The sequence below is a fragment of the Culicoides brevitarsis genome, chromosome 1, assembly GCF_036172545.1.
Source record: "Culicoides brevitarsis isolate CSIRO-B50_1 chromosome 1, AGI_CSIRO_Cbre_v1, whole genome shotgun sequence".
Classification (NCBI taxonomy): Eukaryota; Metazoa; Arthropoda; class Insecta; order Diptera; family Ceratopogonidae; genus Culicoides; species Culicoides brevitarsis.
The window spans coordinates 1,367,693-1,394,094 of NC_087085.1; the positions used below are offsets into that span (position 1 = coordinate 1,367,693).

The 26,402-nt window shown below is 23.0% G+C and overlaps 2 protein-coding genes across 7 annotated transcripts in view; one reads left to right on the forward strand and one right to left on the reverse strand.

The window, feature by feature from the left end:
- Nucleotides 1-7,125, forward strand: part of LOC134837144 (transcription factor Ken 1) — a 68,922-nt gene extending 61,797 nt beyond the window's left edge. Inside the window, exons 3-7 of the mRNA XM_063852487.1 lie at nucleotides 3,739-3,904; nucleotides 4,572-4,780; nucleotides 4,838-5,241; nucleotides 5,332-5,608; nucleotides 6,420-7,125. Of these exons, the coding sequence (XP_063708557.1) occupies nucleotides 3,744-3,904; nucleotides 4,572-4,780; nucleotides 4,838-5,241; nucleotides 5,332-5,608; nucleotides 6,420-7,069 (1,701 nt within the window). The 5' untranslated portion in view covers nucleotides 3,739-3,743 and the 3' untranslated portion in view covers nucleotides 7,070-7,125. The remainder of the gene's footprint in view (nucleotides 1-3,738; nucleotides 3,905-4,571; nucleotides 4,781-4,837; nucleotides 5,242-5,331; nucleotides 5,609-6,419) is intronic.
- Nucleotides 7,126-13,474: 6,349 nt separating this feature from the next.
- LOC134827925 (endophilin-A) overlaps nucleotides 13,475-26,402 on the reverse strand; it is a 40,107-nt gene continuing 27,179 nt past the window's right edge. For 2 of the 6 annotated variants that reach the window (XM_063840820.1, XM_063840821.1), the window contains exons 2-13: nucleotides 22,376-22,483; nucleotides 20,355-20,423; nucleotides 19,974-20,190; nucleotides 19,673-19,806; nucleotides 19,526-19,592; nucleotides 18,569-18,669; nucleotides 18,183-18,286; nucleotides 18,029-18,120; nucleotides 15,669-15,692; nucleotides 14,758-14,844; nucleotides 13,860-13,981; nucleotides 13,475-13,794 (exon numbers count right to left, since the gene is read on the reverse strand). In XM_063840820.1, coding sequence (XP_063696890.1) covers nucleotides 13,675-13,794; nucleotides 13,860-13,981; nucleotides 14,758-14,844; nucleotides 15,669-15,692; nucleotides 18,029-18,120; nucleotides 18,183-18,286; nucleotides 18,569-18,669; nucleotides 19,526-19,592; nucleotides 19,673-19,806; nucleotides 19,974-20,190; nucleotides 20,355-20,423; nucleotides 22,376-22,420 — 1,182 coding nt within the window. In that variant the 5' untranslated portion in view covers nucleotides 22,421-22,483 and the 3' untranslated portion in view covers nucleotides 13,475-13,674. The remainder of the gene's footprint in view (nucleotides 13,795-13,859; nucleotides 13,982-14,757; nucleotides 14,845-15,668; nucleotides 15,693-18,028; nucleotides 18,121-18,182; nucleotides 18,287-18,568; nucleotides 18,670-19,525; nucleotides 19,593-19,672; nucleotides 19,807-19,973; nucleotides 20,191-20,354; nucleotides 20,424-22,375; nucleotides 22,484-26,402) is intronic. The other 4 variants (XM_063840822.1, XM_063840825.1, XM_063840823.1 and 1 more) reach the window with 4 other exon arrangements.

Consider the following 26,402-nt stretch of genomic DNA (forward strand, 5'->3'; position numbering starts at 1 on the left):
CGAGGTCAACATATTTTTTTTAAAAGTTGTTACATGTGATGTACTTGAAGTAACTTACAAAAGTTTAATATTTAAAGAGATGATAAGATTAATATTCGAGTATTGAGAAAAGTTTTGTTTGAAGGTCAAATTAGCACGACAGGAAGTGCGTTATGGAAGACTTAACTTTCCTCTTTAAGTTTTTTTTAAAATTTTTTTAATAATTAAATAATAATTAGTTGTCCTTCATTTTTAAAACTTTTCCGTGTCGAAAATTAATTTAATTCATTAATTAATTAATTAAATGAAAATATTAAAAAAAATATAAAATTAAATATATTTTAATAATATATAATATTTATTTTTTTAATATTAAATTTTTATAAATTTCAAAAAAAAATTATAAATAATTTTTAATTTAACAATTTTTAAAATTTTTATTTTTTTATTTTTTTAATTTTTTTTATTTTTTAAAATTTTATTTATTTTTTTCTTTAATTTAAATAATTTCCAATTAAAAATTTAATTTAATTTAATTTTTTATAATTAAATTTTTATTTAATTTTTTTTTTTTAAATAATATAATTGAAATTTATTTAATTTCAAAATTTTATTATTTTTACAATTTAAAAAAAAAAAAAAAATTTATATTTTTTTTAATAATTTTTAAATTTTATTTCTGTAAATTTATTTTTTTTTTAATAATTAAAAAATTTTTTGTCCTTGATTTAAAAAAAAAACTTTTCCGCGTCGAAATTAAATTCCATTAAAAAAAGTCGAAATTTTTCACGCGAATCACCCGCGAATTTAATTGTGTTATTATCACCGTCATAGAATTTAATTAAAATTCAGCTGTTTAAAGCTGTACAGGTGGAAATCCGTTGTTGTTATGTTACTGACGTGAATTAAAAAGTCAAACAAACAATTAAATTTAATACAGGAGCACATTTAACACACAGAAACAGACAACAATTGACAATCAAATTAATTTACATTTTTTTCGTGTGTGCCAAACAAATTGCAATCTATGCAGGAAACGATTTTTTTTTGCGCTCTGTATCGATGCAGCTCATCATTTATTTAAATTTAATTTTTTTTTTTCAAATTTTCACCTCCATCATTTCCTAAGTCACTTTGTGAATGAATGCGCACAACCTTGACTTGCAATGATGACTTCGTTTCTCTTTCCGACGTTTCAACAAAAAAATTACGTCAGCACGAGAAATTCAACACGAGGAAATCTCTTCTTTTGTCCTTCATTTTTTTTTTTTTGTTTTTGAAAAAAAAACATGGCAATAAATTAAAGTAAAAAAAAAATAATTTACCGTTTCCTTACAAAAAAAAATGACTTTTACACCTTTTTTTCGTATAAATTTCCAGAATTCAGTAATGCACGACGGCCCACAAAAATATCGCTGCCAGCATTACTTTGCCTATTTTTAGAAAGGAGGAAGTCATTTCAACGCGCAGACAACAACCGAAAATTTTTTCAATGTCAAACTTTAAAAATTATTACAGACAGAAAAAAAAATCTCATAGAAACACGTTCGCATTACAAAATCTCAAATTTTACAAGATCACTATTTATGAATTTTGTCGAGAAAAAAAATGATCATTATTATTATTATTATATCAAAGTTGTCTATTCGTGATATTTAAGCTTTCATGTTGATTTTTTTTTTTTTTTTTTGATTGAATTCAAGTCTCTCTAATGATCGCAACACTAACACACAATTTTTGAATGGGGAGTAAAATTTCAAGGGCTTTCCACATATTTAACTGCACACAAGGCTTCGTTCCGTGATGTCGTGTATCGACAAACCTCTTTACCTCTTTTTTTTCGAACCATACAGTAAACGTTTTTGATGATTATTTTACAACAAATACCGACATAATAGACATTTTGACCAAAAAAAAAGTGTGTGTGCGTGCTATTGTCTGTATTGGCAATGTACTTGAGCTTACACATAATATACGCATAGGGAAAAATTTATAGGCTCATAGACACACTGAACATTTTTATGTTTCAGTCAGGCTATTACCGTTGAAGTGGTTACACATAATATATATTATATAATATTAGTTTTTTTATTTCTTGCGTGTTTTGTGCTTAAAAATGATTTTTTAAAAAAATAAATAATTAAAAAATAAAAATTTATTAAAAAAAAAAATTAAAAAATAATAAATGATAAAAAATATACAAAAATAAATAATATTATTATTAATTTATAAAATATATATGTTGAAAAAATGTGTAAAAAGTGACGAAAAATAACCTGAACTTGACCTGAAAACCTTTGAATAATTAAAAAAAAAATACAAAAAAAAGCAATATTATTTTTTAAAAAAATTTAAAAAAAAGTTAAATATAAAAAAAATATATTTAAAATATAATTTTAAAAAATAAAAAAAAAATATATATATAAAGTATAATATTAATAAAAAAAAAACAAAATATAGTGATTCCATATAAAAATTATAACAATAAATATTTTATATGATTTTTTAAAAGAAATTAAAAAATACAAATAAAATAAAAAAAAATATTAAAATTAAAAATAAAAATTAAATAAATACATAACTTACAAAATATATAAAGTATATAATTTAATAAAAAAAATATTTAATAAAAATATTAAAAATAAAATTTAAAAATAAATTTTTATAAAAAAAAATACAAAAATGAAAAAATATTGGACACACGTTAACAATTTATTCCATGAATGTACGTATATTTCCCAACATTTCACACCTTCATAAGGTTACTTCATTACAAAAGAAACTATCTAATAAAATATACATAATATTTTTTGTGTAAAACATCAAACAAGCGCCCTTTTTTACAAAAACAACCTTTTACTCAACATCGAACGACATTGAAAAAAATTAACATTCATCTCTCTCATTCAAATTTTTATAAAGAAAAAAATAACAAATTTTATGTCCGAATCTAATCAAAAAGTGTTACAACAAAAGTATAAAAAAAAGTTTATAAATTGTGTCACAATAAAGAGATGAATGAAAGAATGAGTAATACTTTTGTACGTAAAAGATTATTTTTTTTTATTGTACTACGTTCAGTTGTGAAAGAAAGGAGGATTTGACGTAAAAAGAACTTACGTACTTGGAGCAATTTCCTCTTGATTTGATAAGGGCGCTAATGTGCTTCACATGTGATGAATTTTTATTTGTAAAGAAATAGTTCACGAGAACGGATATGAAAGTGAAAGGAAAAAAAGTTTAAAGAAAAAAATATTTATTTTAAAGAAATGGAGACGACTGGTTATAAAAATATTAAAAATTGAAAAAAAAAAAATTTTTGTGTAATATTAAAAAAATAGTTTACGCACGTTTTTTCTATTTATTTTTTGAAATCAAACGTATCTTATCAACAATACACGTGGAATATATACCAAAGTAACATATATAAAAAAAGTATACGAAATTGATCGACAAAAAATTTTACGCAATATTAATTGAACAAAAAAATTATTATCAAAAAAAAAACTTTTCTTTAAAAAATAAAATAAAAAATCACAAGATAAGGTTTTATCAAAAAATAATAATAATTCGTATATTATTGCGTTGGGCAATATTTTTTTTATTATTTTTCAATCAATCATTATCTAATTTTTTTATAAATTTTTATATCATGTGATTAAAATTTCTTTGTCAATGTTTTGGACTGGTTTATTGTTTTTTACCAAATTTTTAATAAAAGTGAATTTTTATTAATTTATTTTTTCTTTTCAATTGCAGCTAGGATGCTTATGCTTCAATATAGCAAACACAGTGAGTGCATACTCCAGGAAATTGGTGCTGCATTTCGCGGTGAACATCCAGCCGATCTGTTGCTTGTGTGCGAAGGAAAGGAAACGTTAAAAGCACACAAGCTTGTGTTAGCTGCTGCTAGTCCGTTAATTAGGTGAGTTTTCTGATTATTTTTTAATAAATTTATATTAAATTTAACAATTTCAATAATTTTATTTAAAAAAAATAATTAAATAAATTTATTTAATAATTTTTATTTTTTTTAATAGCGAAATCAAATTTTAATAATTATTTTTTTTTAAATAGAAAAATATAAATAAGATAAATTAAATTTTTATTGATATTTTAATAAATTTTATCATTTTTTTTATATTTATATAAAATTGGTTAATTTACATTATTTTATTAAAAAAATGATTAAAATTCATATTTTTATTAAATTAAATTAATTAAACAAATTATCATTTAATCAGATAAAAATTTTAAATTAAAAATCTTAATGAAATAAAATAAATTTTATTTTTTAATTATTTATTTTTTTACATCAAATTATTTTTTTTTTAATTTTAATAAATTATAGTTTTTTTAATTTTTAAAAAAGTATTTAAAATAATTTATTTTAAATTTTGTTAATTAATTAAAAAAAAATTAATAAAAATTTATTTATTAAATTTTTAATGTTAAAATAATTTTAAAAATTGAACTAAATAATTTATAAAAATTAATTATTATTTAATAAAATAAATTTTAATAATTAAATTTTAATTCAAAAAAATTATTTTAATTAAATTTATGAAATTATTATTTTTTTTTATTTACAGAATGATATTAGAAGATACACCATTAGTAGAGGGCATCACAACGGTCCATTTTCCCGATGTACAAGCAAATTATTTTAGATTACTACTGGATTTTTTATACTCTGGCGAGACATATGTGCCTGCGAACGAGGTAGATTATGTGTATGAATTATTAGCGTTATTAGAAATTAAATCGAATGTCTGGCGAAGCGGTAATAAAAAGGATCAAGGTAATAAATTTCAAAAATTTTCTCCTAAAAAAATCTAAAATTTCAATTTTTTTACAGAATTACTTAAAAACGAATCCCGCATCGACATCAACAGTAACGAAGGCTTACCACGACGAAATCGATCGCGAACCCGTTCAGGCTCTCTTTCCGCCGACGACATTCCAAATTCGCAAGGCGTCAAGCACGAACGCAACTTGGGCAGTTCGGGCGAAGAAGATCGCGACGACGAGCTGTACAACGACGAGGATTTGCGGATACGAAGAGACAGCGTGCGACCCTCGTCAAAGGATGACGACGAAAATGACAGAGATTCCGACGACGATCGAGGGAGACGAAGTTCGGGATCATCGCAACGTCGCAGCTCGTCAGATCCGATGAATTTATCGGTCGTGAAATCAAATAACGAGGATTCCGACGACGGAAATATCGACGTTGAGACAATCGGCAATGCGCCATCCAAAGTGAGTGAATGTCAAGAATCGAAGCCAAAAGTTTTGCTAAAAATTTTTTTCGATAAAAATATTAAAATTTGTTTTTTTTTCCGCTTACAGAGTTTATTACCAGCCCGATTTATGGACACGTATCGGAAAAGGAAAGCGTTATATGCGCACGCAGATTCGGATTTGTTGAAACCGCCAGAGCATGAATTGTTGCACAGCTCTCCGGATAATTATGTCGTGACGCCACACAGGAAACGACGACCAGGTTTTCACAATTCGCCCGCACAAAACCCCCCATTTACTCCAACGTACCTTGAGGATTATGCCAATCGTGAACGAAAGGGTTTCCTTTCGCCGTCGGCTTCGGCGCCTCCAACTTACATAACAGGTAAGAAAATTTTTTGGCATTTTATTTAATTATATTTTTCAATGTTTTGTCGTATTTTTAAAAATTCAGTCAGGAAAAAATTTATAAAATTAAAAAAAAATTAATTTAAAATTTACTCAAATTTTTAATAAAAAGTAGTTAAAGTTATTTAATTAATTATCAAATTTTATTGATTTAAAAATTTTAAAAAATATTTAAATATTTTTTTTTTCATTCAATAAAATAATATTTTTAAAAAATTAAAAATAAAGAATTAAAAAAAATTAATTGAAATTAAAATTTAATTTAATAAAAAATAATTCAATAATTTTATTTCATAAAAAATAAATTAATAATCAAAATTAATAAAATTTATAATTTATTTTAATTAAAACTATAAAAAAATAAAATAAAAATACTTTTTAAATTAATAAAAATTTATTTTTTTAAATAAATGATTTTTTCAATTCTTAATTTTTATTTATTTTATTTTATTTACCTATTTATTTTTTAAAAATAAAATATAAATAACAAAATTTTATTATTTTTCAATTTAAAAAAAAATTAATTAAAAAAAAATTAAATTTTGTTAATTAAATTAATATTAAAAATTATTTTTTGAAAATATAAATTTTTTTTCTTCATAAATTTCGACATACATTTTTTCATAAATTTTTCTTATAATTTTTTTTAACAAAAAATAAAAATTTTTTAAAATAAAAACAAAACATTGGAAAATAAAAATTTATATTTTAAGCACGAAAAAAAATTATTTGGCACAAAAAATTTCAAAATTCAAACAAATTTTAACACAAAAATTTTTCTTAACCAGATTTCTTATTATCAGGCGAAAGATCTCAACGACCCACCGATCTGCTGCATTCAAATAACCATCATCACAACAACAACAGCAGAAGGCGTCCTCCGAGTGCCGATAACCCGTTAGCGGTTGCTCCATCCTTCGTGTATGCATGGCCTCCGCCCGGCGCCTTAGCAGGTCTCCCGGGATCGCCTGCCGACCTTTTGGGACTTCCGCCTTCGTTGCATGCCAGTAGTGCGGATAATGCGAGCGACGCGAGTGGGCATCAAAGTGTTTCGCACAATTCGCGCAGTTCGAGTGCTTCGGTGACGAGTGCGGGCGGCGGAAATGGCAGCAATGGAAGCGGAGCGCCTGTACGGGAATACCGATGCGAATATTGTGGCAAGCAGTTTGGGATGTCGTGGAATTTGAAGACACATTTGAGGGTGCATACGGGCGAAAAACCGTTCGCGTGTCGATTGTGCGTGGCGATGTTCAAGCAAAAGGCACATTTATTGAAGCATTTGTGTTCGGTGCATCGAAATATCATAAATGCCCCGGAAGCGGGAGGGAGATATACTTGTTGCTTCTGTACACTGATGTTCGAGACGCTGCAAGAGCTGGTGCGACATTTGTCGGGGCATCATAACAATTTACTGCTTAGCAAAAATTTACATGAATAGTATTTAATCACTGTTAGACAAATGTTTTTCTTTTAACGACGACTTAATTTTATTATTTTTTTAAAATAAAACTAAAATTGGACAAATTTGCACAACATTCGGTTAAAAAATTTACAAAAAAAAAATTTTTTTTTAGACAAATATTCCTCTAACAAAAATAAAATCCAAAAAATGCACCTTAAAAAATTTTTTGAAAGTAGAAAATAATTAAGAAAAAATGAAAATGTACAATAATTGATGCGAAATGTGATATTTTTCTTTCTATTTCCATCTACAAATGTATTTTAGTGACTAATATTTTTTTACCAACTTTGTATAGTTTAACATAAAAAATAACAAAAATGACCTTTGGTATGAAAAGCTTTCGTAGAATAAAAAAATTGTTAAAATAATTGTAAAAAAAAAGACAATTAAATTTTAAAAAATTTAGATTTAAGAAAAAATAACGAAAAATAGCCAAAATTTGAAACTTTTGACAATCAATAAATAAAAAAACAGAAACACACAAAAAAAAACCACAAATAAATAATAAAAATAACGAGCGGGTCTCAATAACAAAACTTTTGTAAATATATTTTTCCGAAACTTCTCTAAAAATAGGACCAACATTCAATCAAAAGCTATTTATTAATAAAAAAATAAATAAAAAAATATTTAAAAGCGGTTTAAATAATTAATAAAATAATTCAGAGAAAAAAAATCAACCATTAATTTTGTAATATTTTTTTTTTTAATTAGCGAGATACCAAAAAAAATCTAAAACTTTTTTTTCTTTTCTGTTTCTGTTCCACAAATCGACATCATTCCACAAAAATAAAAAAAAAATAAATAAAATCCAAACATAACCGACAACTTCAGATACTTAAAGAAAAATATTTTTTTTTCCAATCCGTCCAAAAGTAAAAAAAAAAATTAATAAAAAAAACAATGCAAATTATTAGTTTTATCCTGTCATCGTGTTTTAGAGTAGAATTTTTTTTACAAAAAATTAAAAATAAAATAAAAAAATACCAGTTTTTAAAAAAAAATAATAATTAATTTAAAAATAATTAAAAAAAACAAATCCCAGAACCAGTAGTAATATTAACTTTTTTTATAATTTAAAATATTTAACTTTAACATTCTTACCATAAAGATAAATGTGACTTGAACATCTTTCTCTCTCCCGAGATCACAACAGGTCCTGCCACAAAATCCCATAAAATACTACAAAAAATGTACCGATTGACTTTCCCTTGAGATTTTTACTTACTTTTTTTTTAATTTATGACATTCAGTTTATTTTATAATTTTTAATGAGTAATTTAAACACTGCTAATAATATATAATTTTTTATGTAAATAAATGTATCTTTTTTTTATTAGTTTAAAGTTATATAAATTTTTCGAAACAATAAATCATGCGTTTCCTTACTAAAAATAAAAATTTAGACAAATTTTGGCTTTTTTTAAGAAAAAATAATTAATTAAAAAAATTATATTCCAAAATTGTTAAGCTTTAAAAAAATGTTAAAAATTAAAATAAAATATATTTTCGGAAAAATTGCCTTTTTGATAACAAAATTATATAAAAAAAAATATTTTAAGTAGGAAAATTTTTTGTAATTCATTTTTTGTAAAAAATTCTTTTATATATTTTGTACATAAAAATAAAAATTAATTAATAATAATAATTTTAACTTGTACTAATGATAATCATGTTGAAAATGTATACAATGTTGTATGTAACAAACATACATATATAGTATATATACAAAAAAAAACAATGCTAAATAATATTTAAATACATTTTTTAAATAATTGTCAAATCATATTTCCACCGATTTCATCAACGATTTTGTTGAAAAATAAAATAAACATGTTCATATAAAAAATTAAAATGCGTATGATTTTTTTTTATTATTTTTCTCTGTTACAAAAATCAACGTTGCATACAAATTTTGTGTATTTTTATTATTTAATTGATTGTATAAAAAAATTTTAGTAAACAAAAAATACAAAATTATTATAAATATTAGAATATTTTTAATTATTAATTAATTTTTTAATTATTATTATTTTAAAACACAGTAAATAATAAAGTAATAATATTTTGTGAATTATATTATAATTATTATTATTAAAATAATAGTAAAGCAAATTTTTTGAGACAAAACTAAAAAAAATGAAGAAGATATTTAAAAAAAATATTTTGTGTTTTATTTTAAAAAATTAATTTTTTTACAAAAATCATTAAATAATGCAAGGTAAATATTTAAATTATTAATTTTTGACTTATTAAAATCCGGAATGCATGAAACTCCGGCATAACTTCCCATGTCAAAGTCTCTTTTTCTGACATCTTGTGAAAAAGTCACTAAAATATCATTTTTTCTGAGTTCTTCTATAATTTCTTTCATGCGAGAACAAACAATATCGTTATCATTTAGGTAAATAATCTTCACATTTGCACAATTTTTTATCATTTTTGACGCATCAACATCCACAAAATGATTCGAATGCATCCACAACGTCGTTAAATTTTCTTTTCCACAAACCTCGTCATACGGGAAGTGATTCAAGGCATTTGCAGACAACGACAGCTCCCGTAATCTCGTGCATTGATCAAACGCGCCGTCATTAATTGAGGTCATTGACACGGAATTCGCATAAAAAACTTCCAGATCCGGAAATGCGTTGCAAATTGAATCCGTTAAAAGGGGAATTTTCGATCCAAAGTTGCTCCAACCGCCGAGATCGACTTTTGTGACAGGCGAATGTTCAGCTAAGGCGATAAAATGAGGTCCTTCTCGCGTCAAGTTCAGGTTATGAAAGACACAAAAACCGTTGGATGCAGTTTTGCAATGAAAAGTTGGAACTTTTGCACGTGCGAACGAAATTAACGCGATAAATATTAATTGGATGGAGAGTTCATTGAGGTTGGTACGTGACATCGTTAGCTGAGTTCTGTAACGAGACTGATGAATTGCAGCGAAAATGTAGATGTTAATGTGTAAAATAATACAAGTGTGACGTCATTCGGAAGGTATGTCAACATTGAAATGAGAAATGGAATATTCATTTTTTTTATGTTTTAATTCAATATTTGCATGAAAAATAAAAAAAAATATTTTTAAAAAATCTAAATACGGCACTGAAATATTTTACATTTGTTATCAGTTGCAAAATAGAGATAATTATTACTTAATAATAAAAAAAATTATATCACTACTTTACAAAAATTTATAAATAAACATTACCATACAAATATAACATAATAATGTTAACTTACTGAAAAAAATCAACTTTATTTTTTTTAATAAAATAAATTTTTTAATAAAAATTGAAAAAAGCAAAAATATGGAAGAAAAAATTGTAGTAAGAAAAAAATTTAAATATTATTTTTTTTAATTATTTTTAAAAATTAAAACTTCTTATTAAATATATTTTAATTTTACTATTAATTATTTGTTTTTTTTTTATTTAAAATACTACAAAATACTTTTATTTGCAATTAAATCTTATATTTAATTTTAATAAAAAAAAAAATAAAGTAAAAAAATATAAATTTCATTATATTATTTATAAAAATTAAAATTTATATTAAAAAATTTTATTATTTTAATTTTATTAATTTATAAAAAAATGAAATTTTAATTATTTATTAAAAAAATAAACTTTGTTTAATTTAAATGTTTTCTAAAAAAAAAAATTTTTAAAAATTTAAAAATTATTAAAAATATATTTAAATAATGTACATAACTTTTTAAAAAAAAAACTCTAATTTAAACTTAAATTTATATTTAAAAATTAAAAAAATAATTTAAATAAAAAAAATTTTGAAAAATATTAATTTTGTTAAATTTTTTTTAAATTTTTTTAATTTAAAATAATTTATATATATTTTGTTTTGTTTGTAGTATAATTTAAGATTTTTTAAAAACATTTTTATTTTATTAAAAAATTAAAATTAAAAAACTTACCATAAAGATTCATAAATTTTAAAAAAATATATTTTTGTTATTTTTCACTGAGATGGCACCCGGCAATTATCTTTATTTTCCTTCATATGTTAATCTAGTATCATCATTGTTAATCCTTCTATTTATTTTTATGTGTGTTTTACATTTTTTTTAATTAATTGTTTTTTCTACATTTTCCTTCTTCTTATTTTTGTTTTTATAATATTTTTCTTGAGTGATGCACATTTTTTTAATTATTATTTTTTTTTTTCATTAATATTAATTTTATAATTATTAAACATAATTTTTTTCATATATATTCTCTCTTTTTAATCATTATTTATTTATATTTATTGGTATTTATTTTAATCTTTCATCTTAAATAATTTCATCCACTCACATTTTATTCAGATCTTATTACAGTTAGTTAATTGATATCTTTTTTGTTTTTATTTTTGTAGTTATAATAATATGTTTTATTGTGTTGTGTGATAAGATAACTAGATTGTTAATGTTATATTATTATGTTTAAAAAGGCTTCACTTTTTAAATTTATAATAAAAGAGATGGAAAATATGTTGGTAATCATAAAAGAGCAATGAAAAGTGATTATATATAAAAGGCTTTATATACTTTTTTCAATGTTAGTATTAATTATTATTAATATTATTAAAAACACGTAGCGAGCAACAATACAGGAGAAAACATGTCAAGTGTTTTTTTTTATTTAAGAATGTTAAACAACATTTAGATTTTATTATATATTTTTTTTTGTTTTATAATATTTGTATCTTAAATCTTTAATGAAACTTTTTTATTGTTTAACTTCTTTTTTTAAAAATTTCGCAAACTGTAACAAGTAATGGAATTATTATGATATTCTGGAGTATATTAAAAAAAATCGGAGCAAAAATATGCGAAACAAGAAAAATACATTGAAAGATATATAATATATATATTTTTTTTATACGAGAACAAGACTTGACTACATCATATATTAATTGTACGACACATTTTAAAATTTAATAGGATTTTTTTTTCTTTTACTTTTAAAATTGATTTTTTTAAATAAAACTTTTTTTAAAATTTTCATCATCATCTGTTCATTAATAATTATTAATTATAATAATAATATATATTTTATATAGTTTTAATAGCGTTTTAAACATTTTATCGTAATTTTATCTTCTTTGTTTAATAAACACATCTTAAATATCTACGTATTGTCCTTTTGAATGTTTTTTAATTACTTACTTTTTACTTTTTTGACTTTTAATTTAAGTTTAATTAAGTTATATTTTAATGATACGAATTTAAATTTTGTTTGAATGATTGCTTATTCAAAAATTTTAGTACTTTTGGTGAAAATATATATTAAAATCTGATATAAATTTATATATTTTTTTATTGAAATTTAAAAAAAAAAATAATTTGTAAGCATTTTTCATCAAATTCATTCATTTTTTCATTGTATAGTTCAACGTTTATTTTTTTTTTGTGTTTTTTAATTAATATTTAATTTTTTGCAACATCAATTTTTATATTTTAAATTTTCCTTTTTCCGGTATTTTTTTTTATTATCATCATATATATTTATTTTACTTTCTTGATATTTCTCATGTATATGTTGTATTGTAATTTTTTTGTATATATTATCATATTGCTAGTCCCTTTGTTACATATCTGGTAGCTATCAATTGTCTCAGCGCGTAAAACATTCATCTCAATCATCACTTTAAATTTGTTAGGAATCCTATCTAAATAATTAGTCAATAATGTAATAATAAATGATAATAATATTATTAACGTAGCACACAATTTTCTTTGATGTTATCATCATCATACTGATTTATTATTATTATTTAATTATTTTCATTATTAAGTGTGTGTTTTAATAGCGATCGATTGTTTATTCTATCACATTGTAGAAAATTAGAAATTTAATTAACTAAAAAAAACAAATTAATTAAAAATTATTTTTTTATATATCTCAAGGTAGGTATTTTAATTAATTATTTATATTTAACAACATTAATAATAATAATTAATAAACAAGTTAATATTTAAAAAAAATCAACAATTAATAATTTTTTATTTCTTTTTTTTTTGTATGATGATCAAAAGAGATGTAGCTTCAATATTATTTTTATCATTTGAACATTAATATTTGTCTTAAGATATGACTACGTTTAATCATTTGTTTATTATTTTTTTTAATTTTTTTAATAACTTTCATTAGATTTTTAATATAATTAATAATAATTGAATAGACAGCATTGAAATTGCTGAAAAGTTGAAAAATACTTGGAAGAATTCACGAAAATTAAAATTTTTAATTTTTATATATGTTTATTATATATATTATGTTATATAGAATAACCGGTAGGACAATCTTTCATGTGAGGTGAGTTTTTATTTTAAATATATGATTGAAAAGAAACATAAAAAAAAATAATAAATTCGTGACAACTTAAATTATTTTATGTTTTTTATTGGCTATCAACGGGCAGATTAACGTTCCTTTTTACTTTTTAACAGTTATTTTTGTTTAATATTATTTTTTAGCAATTATAATATTTTTTTAATAATAGTTAATATAATTAGAATTACAATTAATTGATACAAGTCGAAGTCAAGATGAAGTGAGTTTTTATGTTTGACTAATTTAGGGCAAAGGTACGTTCACTTGCACGTATGTTTGGGGGAAATAGCCTGTGCGCCCATTCACGCTGCCTTCGAACCAGTTGTCATCGACACGTTGGATCAATTGGATGATGTCATTTTCCTAAAAGAAATTTTTTGGAATGAAAATTTGTGTCAAGGTCAGTGAAAATTTAAAAGAGAAAGTACCTTAAATCCTAATTCTCCGGGATTTTCTGCCTCGAAATCGTACAACGCTGTGCAATATGGCTTCTGAGATGGCGGCATGGGTGTTCTTGCGGGAGATTTCATCGGCGATGGCAACGGAGATGCTGAAATATTTTTATCGTCATTATTACTCGTTCGTTTATTGACACAATCAAAACAATGGAAAAACTCTCGTAATCTATTCATAATAATTTTATTAATTTTTTTTCGGTAGGAGTTGTTTTTAGTTTTATTTATTTTTAGAAAAAGAGAGAGAATTGATTCAATTTTAGATAATTTTCAACGAAAGACAGGATTTTTAATTGAATTTATTAAAATTTATTTAATAATAATAAGCAAAACACTCAAAAAGTGCGAGAGAGAGAAAGATGAGTACAGAAAAAAAGACAATTAAAATTCACAGAGCACAAAATTATAAAAGTGAAGCACACGAAAATATTCACACACATAGAAAAAGATGAACTTTGATGAGAAGTCGAGTCAATTGAGGCATGAACAGAAAATTTATTTTTACAAAAAAAAAATTGTTTTGTTTTCTCGCGAAAAATTATTCAAGCGCGAAATCGTCATTTATTGTTATGAAGAAAATTATTTATTATCGAGAGTGTGTGACCGTAACGTCGTTGTCGTTTTTTTATTAAATTAAAGAAAATTTTCAAAGAGAAAGAGGTTGTTGAGCCCTTCATGCAAACATTCAAAAATTTAAAAAAAATACCAGACGGCTCCATTTAATGAATGAAATTCGTGTAAAAATAATTTTTCATGCAAAAAAATAAAAGAAAATAATTTCATGCAAAAAATAAAAATTTGAGAAATTAAAGGAGCTACGAACAAAAATAGGAGAGAGACAGAAAAGAGATGAAAAATGTACGGTCTTTACCATTGGTTGACCGCGCGTTGGTACCGTTGCCCAATAGCTCCAGATGAGATGGTTTATTGATTGGAGAGTTGAGATGCGATGAACCGCCTAGCAGTAGAAATTCAAACAAGACAATGACAATTTTTCAAGTCAAAAAAATTAAAAAAAAATGATTTTTTTTTATTTAGTGTTAAATAGGATCGAGGATTAATTAAATTAGATTTTAGTTTGAAGTTAGGGCTGTTTTAATTTTTTAAAAAATATTTTGATTTTTTTTTCTTATTTTCAAATTATTTCAATTTCAATAAGACAACATAAAAAAAAAATATTTTTTTTAAATTTTAATTTTTTTGAATTAATTTTTTTAAAATATTTTATGAAATTAAATATTTTTTTTTTTAATGTTTCGGTTAATTTTTTTAATTATTTATAAAAATAAAAAATCTAAAAATTTATAAAAAAAAATAAATAATTAAAATAAAATTTTATTTTAAAAAAATAAAATAAGTTAATAAATTTTAAATAAATTAAAAATTTATTTTGATATAAAATTACTATTTTTAAAAAATTTTTTTTTTATTAATTTTGTTTTCTCATTAAATTATTTTTTTTTTTCATTTGATTAATTTTTAATATTTTTTAATTATTTTTTTTTATTTTGTCTCATTTTAATTTTTAAAGATCAAAATATTTAAAAAAAATTGAAACAGCTTTAATAGAAGAAAAAAATGCACAAGCAATAAATTTCCCTCAATTCATCATCATCTTCATTTTTGCACCTAAAATACGCTTTACTCAGTCGATTTCGTCGAAAAATGATTTTTAACTAAAATTTCTTTATAAAAGGAAGAACACTTTTTTTAAGAAGACACTTTTAAAGACATTAATTAGGTAGGAGGTAGTTAACAGTTCCAACAAGAAAGTACATTTACCTGCATAATCGTGTGTCATGTGGTCTGTGTGTGTATCAGAAATAAATAAAGAAAAAAAAGAGGAAGAAATAAAATGAGAGAATTTCTCGAAGGTATTCGAGTGAGTTGTGGCGTCATGTTTTTTTGTATGAAGTTTCACAGCAAAAAGGGACACTTAACAGATATAATAAACATCAAAGCGATGAAAAATGTATTTTTAGTAGAGAAACACTTAAAAACACGGCTATAAAATAGGTTTTTTTTCATATAAAAGGAAAATTTTTTTTTTTGTAAATATTTTTTAAAGAATTCTCGGAATCCATCCAGTTAAAAATTTTCTTTCGTTTTAGGGCAAATCCTGTACAAACAAAAAAAAGGAAACACATTTTAACTTTAATTTTTACGAGAGGACAGCTAACTACGAGTTAACCAATTTTTGTTCATTTTTGAACTTTAGAAGGTAAGAGAACATTGAGAAGGACACGAAATTCGTCTCTTGACACACTTACTTGTTGTGCCCTTTAAAATTTTGGCACTCACAAAGCTAGTTGGATTCGGAATTGAAATACCGAAAACTGCAGAAAAAGAGATTTTAATTTGAATTGAATCAATTTTTTTCGATTTTTTTTTTTTTTTTTTTTTTTTTTTTTGCTGTAGTTCTCTCTTTTTACTGTTACTGTTCACTTAGTTGTAAATGTGTGAATTTATGAAAAAGGTGAGGATTCGAAAGGAATTTTGCCAATTAATTTTTTTTTCAGAGTGTCAAGTGTGTTTGTGTTTGATAAAAACCGTCACCAACTAAAAGCGTACTAAACTAACGAATATTTTTTTTTGAAGCAACTTTTGTGAATTAAATACGTGAAGGCATGAAGAAGAAATCCGTGAACCCAGAGACAGGCAAGTCTAAACTAAAAATAAATTTAATAATAATGGGAGGAAGGTAAGAAAATGGAATTTATTAATTTTTTTTACTTTTTTGTGTCATTTAAAAAAATAATTTATATTTTTTTTTTTTTTTTTTTTTTTTGTAAATAAAAACTCGATGAAAATTTTAAAATATTTTCTTCAAAAAATTATTTTTTTTAAATAAAAACAATTAAAATTTAAAATAAAAAACATTTTAGAAGCATTTTTAAAAATTTTTAGATTTTTTTGAAAAAAAATATATTTTACTAATTTAAAAAAATATTTTTAAAAATTTTATAAAAAAAAAAATAATTTATTTAAAATTTTAAATTTTGGTTATAATATTTAATTTATTTTTAAATTTATTAAATTATTTTTAAAATTATTATTTTAAATTAATAACAAAAATTTTAAATTATTTTTAAACTATTAAATTAATTTTTTAAAAAATTATATCATCTTGAAAAATTAGAAGTACTGTCGAAAATTTTAGAAAAATAATTTTTTTAAATTATTTTATTTTGTGCACATTTTTATGCGGAAATTATCAATTTTTAAAAAATTTAATTTTTTAAAAAAATTAAAAAATTGGAAAAATATTTTTAAAAATTTTAAAAAAATTAATTTTAATATTTTTAAAAAAATATTTTTAAAATTAATTTTAATATAATTTAAATTTTTTTAATATTTTTATAATATTTTAAAGATAGAGAAATAATTTTTAAAAAAATAAAATTCTTCAAAAATAATAAGAAAAAATTCAAAAAAAAAATTAATTCCATTTTCTTGCCTTTAAAAAAGTGAAATTTCCCAATATTTTTTTGCATCTAAAATCATAAAAGAAAAAATTGAAAAATAAAATTTAAAAAAATTAAAATCACCTGCCCAAGGATCGAAATTGCCTGTTCTTTGTACATTCTTATTATGGATTTGGATGGGCTTTAGCGGGAGTGTAATTGGCGCATTATTGTTACCGAACTGATAAGAAGAAGTAGAAGAAGTGTGAGAAGCAGAAGAAAAATTATTATTTGAATTAAAATCGAAATTTGGCTTCTTTGTCGTCGAAGGAACTCGGAAATTTTGTTGCTGCTGCTGCTGTTGCTGTTTCTGCAATTCGGGATTATCCCACGCATTGAGCCAATTATCGACAGGCACATTCGTCATATTTACATTGTTGTTGTTGTTAGTGTTAGAGGCGAAAGTAGTTTGAGAGGGAGGCACGGAAAAGGCATTGTTGCCCAAGTTCTTTTGCAAAATCGCGATATTCGACGTCGACCCGTAAATTTTATTACGATTCAGATTGTTATGCGCGACATTGTTATTGTGACTTGTGTATCGTGTGGTGCTAGATAAATTTTGTTGGGAACTGTAGAGATGATGATTGCTATTGGGTTTGTTAGCGTGATTATTGCGGAACGAGGAAGAGGACGAGGAATTTGAGGAAATTGAATAGGAACGTGAAGAAAAGCGCCCACCATTATATCCATCGGAGACGCCGTCGATGTTCAACTCTGCCAATGTCTTGGGAACGAACTCAGAACGCGGGCGGTTTGCTGACTCTTCTTTCCTAAATTTTAAATTTTTCATAAAAAATCAAATTTTTTCAAAAAAATTTCAGAAAAAACTTACTTTTCTTGCATCGTCTCGTTCAGATTTCTCAAAATCTCGATACACTGTTGATGGTAATCGAGTAACGCCTCAGCGAAAGATGCTAATTGAGAGATTTGTTCCGACTAAACATAATAGAAAACATTTTTTTTTTTTGGTTAACACTTATTATTAGCAGATTATTTTTTTTTTTTGCGAAACTTATGCAACCAATTTTTATTTATTACTTTCACTGAGGTTCAAATACTTTTAACTCGTCATTGCTTGTCGTCGTCAGGTAACGAAAAAAAAGTAAACCGCAAAGCAATGAAAGCAACAAATTGGTTAAGTTTGCAAAAAATTGCAATATTTATGCATTCAACGGATCGTTTGAGGAATTTTTAATTATTTTTCGTGACACAACTTACATCATTCTCGAGCAAGTTGAACATGCCGACTTGGGCAAGTTGCAAAGATTCGGCGAATTTCTCCTCAGCGCCGCGAATTTCATCATCTGTAATAGCGGATCCTTTTGGTTTTGATTTTTTTCAAGAGGTTTTATGGAGAAATCATAAAAATGAACCAAAAATTATACGTGAAACATGAAAAAATAAAAAAAAAAAATTAAAATAATAATTTAAATTAAAAAATATTAAATAAATAATTATTTTAAATAAAAAAAATTATAATTAAAATTATTTTCAAATTTAATTTAATTTTTTTTAATAAAATATTTTTTTTAATTATAAAATTATTTAATAATTAATTAGTGAAAAAAATAAAAATTAAATTTAAAAGAATTAAATTTAATACAAAAAAAAATTTAAATAAAAAATTGAATTTTTAAAAAATAAAAATAATTAAATTTCGAGTGAATTTAATGACAATTTTAATTATTTTTATATAATAATAAAAAAAATTATTATTTATTAATCATGAATAGTGAAAAATTATAATTAAAATAATTTTTAAATTTAATACAAAAAAAATAAAAATCAAATTTAATTAAATTAAAAATTATTTTAATAATTTAAATAATTTTTAATTTAATACAAAAAAAAAATAAAAATTAAATTTGATCAAATTAAAAATTAAAATTGAAACAAAAATAATTTTAAAATTAAAAAAAATAATTTATATAAAAAAATTAAAAAACAAATAAAAATAATAAAATTTCATGTGAATTTTGTGGCAATAAAAATTCTAATTTAATTTTTAGAAATTCAATTTACAAAATTAATATTTATTGAATTTTTTAAAAAATATTTTTAATAAAATTTAATTAAATATTAAAAATATTTTATTATTAAAATAATTAATTTTTGGTCAAAAAATTCACTCTTATGAAAAATAATAAATTAATGAAAAATTAAAAAAAAAATTACCTTTGGCTTGTCTACGACGTTTGCAATCAAAATCTAATCTTCGTCCTTGCAGCTTCTTACGATGATGCTAAAGTCAAAAAATTAAAAACATCGAGATGCTCAAAGTATTCTAACACAAATCTACAAAATTATCTACGTTCTACTTACCATAACTTCCTTCAGATCTTTCATCTGAAGCGAATGAAGCGGTTCGAGGAAGTTTTGTTTCACATTGTCGTCAAGTTGGTATTTAACATCTGCCATTTGTTTCAACGAGTCTCCAAATTCGATGAGAGCTTGTGCTGTTTTTGTCATTTTTCGTACCCGCGACACAAATTTTGTTACATAAAAAAATTAATTGAAAATAATAAAATAATTTTTTTTAGCAATACCAAATTTTTTTATTGGGAGCGTCAAAAAATAATAAAAAAAAAAATAAAAAGCACGCGACGCGTTGCGCTACACTTACCGAATATACTTTCGTCGCCTAACTTTTTGCCGTACATGAGCATTGCATCACCTAAAAGACCTTCAGCTTGGGGATAAGTATTAGTCTTTGCTTGACCAGATAGTTTAGAAATGCCTTTCACAGCAGCCATCTTTGCCCTAGCTGTTGGATTTGGTTGCAGGAATTCTTTGGTTTTCACCTGTAATTCCTCAACCAACTCCACTGTTACGTCGGTTTTCTGAAAAGTAAATGATCAAACGAACACTTGGTTTTTTTGTCTGTTTTGTTTCTCTGTGTTTGGGGATTTTTTTTGGGTGTGATTTTCAAAATTTCGTTATTTGAAACAAATACAACCAAAAATATAAAATAAAATAATAAAAAAATTGGAGATTTGATAATTACTCGTTCCATATCCGTGAATTCCATGTCCAATTTTGTGCCCTCGGCACCGCCCATTTTTTCCGTTACATACTGCAATGAGAAAAGCAAGACATTTACATGCATTCCAACTAGCTTTTAATACTACAAGGTTTTTTTTTAAATAACATTAAGTATAAAAATTGCACTTGATCCTTTTTTGAGTAAAGAAAAAAAATTATTTTATTTTTTTAAATTAACATTTTTCGAAAAAAAATATTTCTTCAAAGTGAATTAATTTAAAAAAAAATTATTAAATAAAATTTATTAATTTAATTGATTTAATTTTTAATTGAAAAATTAATTAAAATTTATAACTTTTTATTATTAATTTTTCATTTTTTTTATGTTAAATTTTTTCTAAAAAAAATAATATTTTTTAAGAAATTTTTTTTATTTTTGATTATTAATTAATTTAAGTAAACCCAAAAATAATTAAAAATTTTTATTTGAAACTAAATTAATTAATTTAAATAATTTAATTTAAAATTTATTTATTTTTAATTATTTAATAATTTATTAAAATTTTATATTTTATTTATTGATTTATTTTTTTTTATAAAATAATTCCAAAAATCAAATTAAATTTTTTTAAATTTAAATTTTTAAATTAAATTTTTTTTTATTAAAATTTTATCTTTTTTTTAATTTTTTTCTTTTTTGTATGTATTAAAAAATATTTTTTAAAAATTATTTTTACATTAAAAAAAAAAAAAATATTATGACTCAAAATTTTTATAAAATTTAAAAAAATTGTTGATACAAAATTTTTTCTCTGCACTTTATATTTAATTTCGAAAACAATTTTTACTTAAAATGCAAAAGTTGACATAAAAATAGTTTAATAAAATTTCAAAGAAAAACACATTAATGTCTTAATCTGATACTTTATTTTTTGCATTTGACAAATTTTTCCTTTATAAAAAAAAAATTACATAAAAATCCCACTCGAAACTTTAAACTTTTTGCTTAAAAAACTTTTCATTGTATTGCATGACAAAAAAAAAATTGAAAAAATCTCATCACACACTTGTTGTAAATAAATGTAAAGTATGTCACAAAGTTTGTCTATCCTATTCTTCCTCGAACGAACAATGTGTGGAAATTTCGCAGTAGACATTCGAGGAAGACAATTAAATTAAATTAAAAGATAAAAACTTGTTCTTTGTCTCTTTTTTTTAAGTGTAAATCTTATTATTTTTTTATTTAAAAAAAAATTGCAAAAAAAAATTTTTCTTGTTTTTATGCAAAAAAGTTAAAAATCAGTGGGCGAAATGAATATTTTCGCATAAAAATTGAAATCAATCCGCCCACGTGGTATTTTCCATGATTTTTCATAGGATTTCACGCATCCATACAACAAGATAATTATCACTCGGTTGCCTGTGGGCTTACGCGTGATATACAAATTGGGTTGAAAAGAGAAAATTTTCGAGAGAATGAGAGAAAATGTGTTATTTACAACCCACGTTACATTTACATCATGAATGAAAAAAAAATGGCAAAACAGTATCGAATTGACTCACAGACGAAAAAATGAGTCACTCGTTTCCTGAGAAGCGGAAAAATTGATTACATAAGAGAAGAAAAATATTTTCCCCCTTGGTGCATCAACACAAAAGCTACTGTTACTGGCTTCTGTGAGAGATGAGAGAGCGAGGGAGGAAGGGAGACGAGCGATACGAGGGGGGATGTGTACATAACGATAGTAACCGTGACCTAATTTCTCGTTCGTAAACACAGGAAGCTGGGAAACTGGGTTGAAACATCACACGAATAGGTCATAGAGTGAAGGATGACTTGCCGAGAAAAGTAAATCACGGTCATGTAACGAACATTCCTTCCTCAGATTCGCTTATTTAGGTCAAAAATATCGATTTTTTTTCTATAAAATCGAATTTTTCGTCAATTTCTTCTTTACTTCAAGCGCAGGTCAAGGCAAAAATTTCTCTACCTACAACAATTCACATTTATGAAAAACGACAAAAAAAAACTACACAACTTACCTGATTGGCTTTGTTTATCTGTTTTCGCAGTCCTGCGAACGCCATGGTTGCTTGTAGTTTTTTATCTGATCTTTTGCCTCCCTCGCAAAACGACTTCTTGATTTATTGCTAAAAATAAAGAAAAAAAGAGAGAATTTTCGTTATTTTGCGTCACATAATAATGCGCAGCATTTCCGGGAAATTATTGTTCAAATTTCCCGTTCAATTATAAAATTATACATTTATTGGGGGTATTTGGCAAATGCACGCACGCAATTCAATTTTGTTCGTCAAAAATTATGAAAAAAAAAATCGTTTAAATGGGATTCAGGATGACAGACAAGTGAAAAATTTATGTACATTTTGAAATTGATGTTGAGTCGGAAGTGAAGGATTTTTGAGCGTAAATTATTTTGAATGGCGGGAAATTTAATGAAAAAAATATTGAAAAGGTCAAAGTTAAAAAAAAGTAAGATTTTTTGATAATTTTAAATTTTTGAATTAATTTTTTTATTTAAAATCTTAAGTTTTTCATACAAAAATATTAAAAAATTTTAAAAAAATCTTATTTTTTAAAGAAATAATTCAAATTTAAAAATTTGTTACAAAAATTTTATTTGAAAATAGAAAATTAAAATAAAGTTAATAAAAAAATTATTTTTTATTTTAAAAATGTTAAATATTTTTTTTTATATTTTTTGAGTTTGTTAAAAATTTAAAATACTTAAAAAATATAAAAAAATATTTTAACATTTTTAAATTAAAAAATATATATTTTTTATTAATTGTATTTAAATAAAATATCACAAAATATTTTTAATAAATTTTTTTTGAAAAAATTTTTAGATTAAATAAATAAAGAAATTTGAATAAAAAAATTAGATTTGATCAAAAATAATAAAAATTTTAATTTTATGAGAATTTTATTTGATACTTTTTTGCCATACTATTTTTTTTAAATAAATAATTTGCTCGCATATTAAATTTTAAAAACTTTAAAAATAAAGTTAAAATTATATTTTTTTTAAAGATGACAAATTACAATTTTATTTTTATATTTTTTTTTATAAAGAGTATAAATTTTTAATATTTTCAATTTAATTTAAAAATGATGATAAAAATTTTAATAAATTTAATAAAAATTCATGAAAAATTAAATTGTTTAAAGTAATAAATTAATTTTAAAAAAATAAAAGAAAAATTTAAATTAAATTAAATAAAAATAATAAAAATCAAATAAAATTTAATTATAATTTTTTTTAATTTTTAAAAAAATTAATTTTAATTTTAAAATTAAATTTAAAAAAATATTAAAATTTTCTCAAAAAAAAAAATAAAATTTATTTTTTTCCGAAATTTTCTTTTTAAATCCCCTGACATTTTTATTGCTGCCCATTCAATCACTCTCATGACATTTTCTTGACCGTGATATGTCAAGAAAATCGCTCAACGACATCAAATTATGAAGATGGATGACAAAAAAGCATTTTTTAAGGATATTTTCTCCCCCTTGTCCCATTTCAAGTCACTATCAGCTCTATTTTAATGATCATCTTGATAAATGTCGAAAGGTCGATTCGAACGATGGAACGAGAAATTTTAAATCCTCACGGCAAAATTTTCTCTGTTTCTGTGACAAAAATAAATAATGAGGAAATGCCCTAATTTGGTTTTGTTCGAAGCAAAAAGTGGGCAACAATGGAGAAAAACGAGAAGAGAAGGACAGGAAATCGTTCAAAATTAAAGTGGTTTTTCTCTCTCCATGTCACTCGTGTCAGCAAAATGATACAAAATTCGATTATTTTTCGGGCATTAACGGTATCGACACGTTAAATTTGTTTACTTTTATTGTCCGCATCGTCGTCGATGACACACAAAAATGTTTCGGCAATGAAATTGTTTGTCTTTGCGTTCTTCTTCTCTCGTCGCTTCAATCGATGTTGCGTGTCATTCGTCACATATACACCTAAATATTAAAAAAAAAGTGATGCTGCGAGAAATGAACGCGATGAACAAGTCTCCTCTGTGTGTTACCAAATACAGCAAAATTCAACTATTTCAAATAAATTGCATAACTTTTCACTTTTTTTTTTGCCGTCGTCGCTGATGAACGACGAAGCAAAATTACTGCTTTTGAGCCGCAACATGAGCAAACAAAGCATTAGACGAGAAAAAAGTGCTCGATAACCAAATAATACGTTACAAGGTCGTTATTAAGCTCCCTTCCGCAGTTAAACCGACAAAAATTGTCGCAATTTGAGTGTCATGACGTCAAATCAAGCGAAATTGTCACGCATCTCATTTCGCATGTTTACAAATGGAATTTTCCGAGAAGTCTTCGTTCTTCGTTAAAATTATCCTTTTCTACCTTTTTCTTTCTTCTCCATTTTCTTGTTTAGTTTTCTCAGAGGCGCAGTAAAAGGATATCCTCGCTACTATTTATAAATTTAGCTTTTACGTCATGTCATTAAATAATAATAATGAAAGGAGCTTTTAGAACAAAAAAAAAAGTTTTTTTTCAACATGTGTGTGGTTTGAATACGAGATACTTTTAAAACAAAAGACAACAAATGGCTTTACTTAGTGAAATATTAAAATATGTGAGATGAGATAATGGAAAATTGTGCAAGTAAAATTACTTTTTTGCATTTTGCAGGTAAGAATGGAAATGCAGAACGATTTTTCATGGTAATTCGTTTCGACAGATGAGACATGATGCAAAAAAGTGATGACAGATAATGAGATTAACTTACGTGCGAAAAATGCAAATCGAAAAAATTTGTCATTCAAGAAAAAAAATTTTTTTTCAAAATTTAATTATATATACATTTTTTTTAAATTTTAAATTAAATAATTGCTTTTAAGGAAAAAAATATAATTATTTATCAATTTTTCAAAATAATATAAAATAAAAAAATTAAATTATAAAAATAAAAAAATTAACTTGAATTTAATCTTTTAAAATTAAAAAATTGAAATTAGAGAAAAAATTAATTATCATTAAATTAAATTAAAATTTTCAATAAAAATAATTTTTGTAGTTAAAAGAGCATAATTTTAAAAATTCAAAAAATTGTTGAAAAATAATTTTTTTAAATTAATTTCAATGAAAAATATTTAATTAATTTAAAAATTTAAAAAAATTTGTAAATCGCCATTTCGCTAATTCAAAGAAATCAAAATTCAGCAAGCAATAAAATAAATTTCTTACAATTTACGAATTAATAATTAGCTTGAAAAAGTACTTAAAAGATTTTTTAACAAAAACTTTTTAAAGAAATTAAAAAAATTTTAATTTTTTGTCGAATTATCACAAAAAAAAACCTTTTTATCATAGTTAACGAGTTTAATTTGCAAAAAAAAATTATCAAAAAAAAAATTAAAATACTTTAAACATTGAACTGGTTTAACGAACGAACAAACGCCAATGTCATGATTGCCAATGCAAGAAACAAGTCTGCTGTATGATTTTCCGAACTTGAACTATATTTCTTGTCGTAATTATTATTTGCCAATAACTAAACATAAACTTAACGTTACTTATTATCTAACATAAGAAAACAATTTTTACATTGATATTTTTTTTCTCATTATTTTTTTTTGTAAAATATTCATAAAAAAAAACTAAAATAATATAATTATCTAACACGAAGAAAAAAATGTACAATTATTTTTTTGTATAATGGTAAGTATTCATTTACTTTTGTCACATTTAGGATGATACAGAAATTTTTTAATTTTCTTCAAATTAATTTTTTGAATAATTTGAAAAAAATATCAAATATTTTTAAGTAAAGAAATTTTTGACTTTAGATTTTATTTTAAAGTAAATTTAATTATTAAAAATCCGATATTTTTTTAAAAATTTAAAAAAAAAAAATAATAATAATTAAATAAGAGGAAATTAAAAAATATTTTGTATCAACCCTTTTTATGTTTTTGTTCATGTAGTAAATTCAGTTCACTTTGTATCTTCATTTAAATCATGGGAAAATTCGCATAATTTTCCTGTTCAATTGTAAAATTTTTATTTTTTTTTTTACTGAAG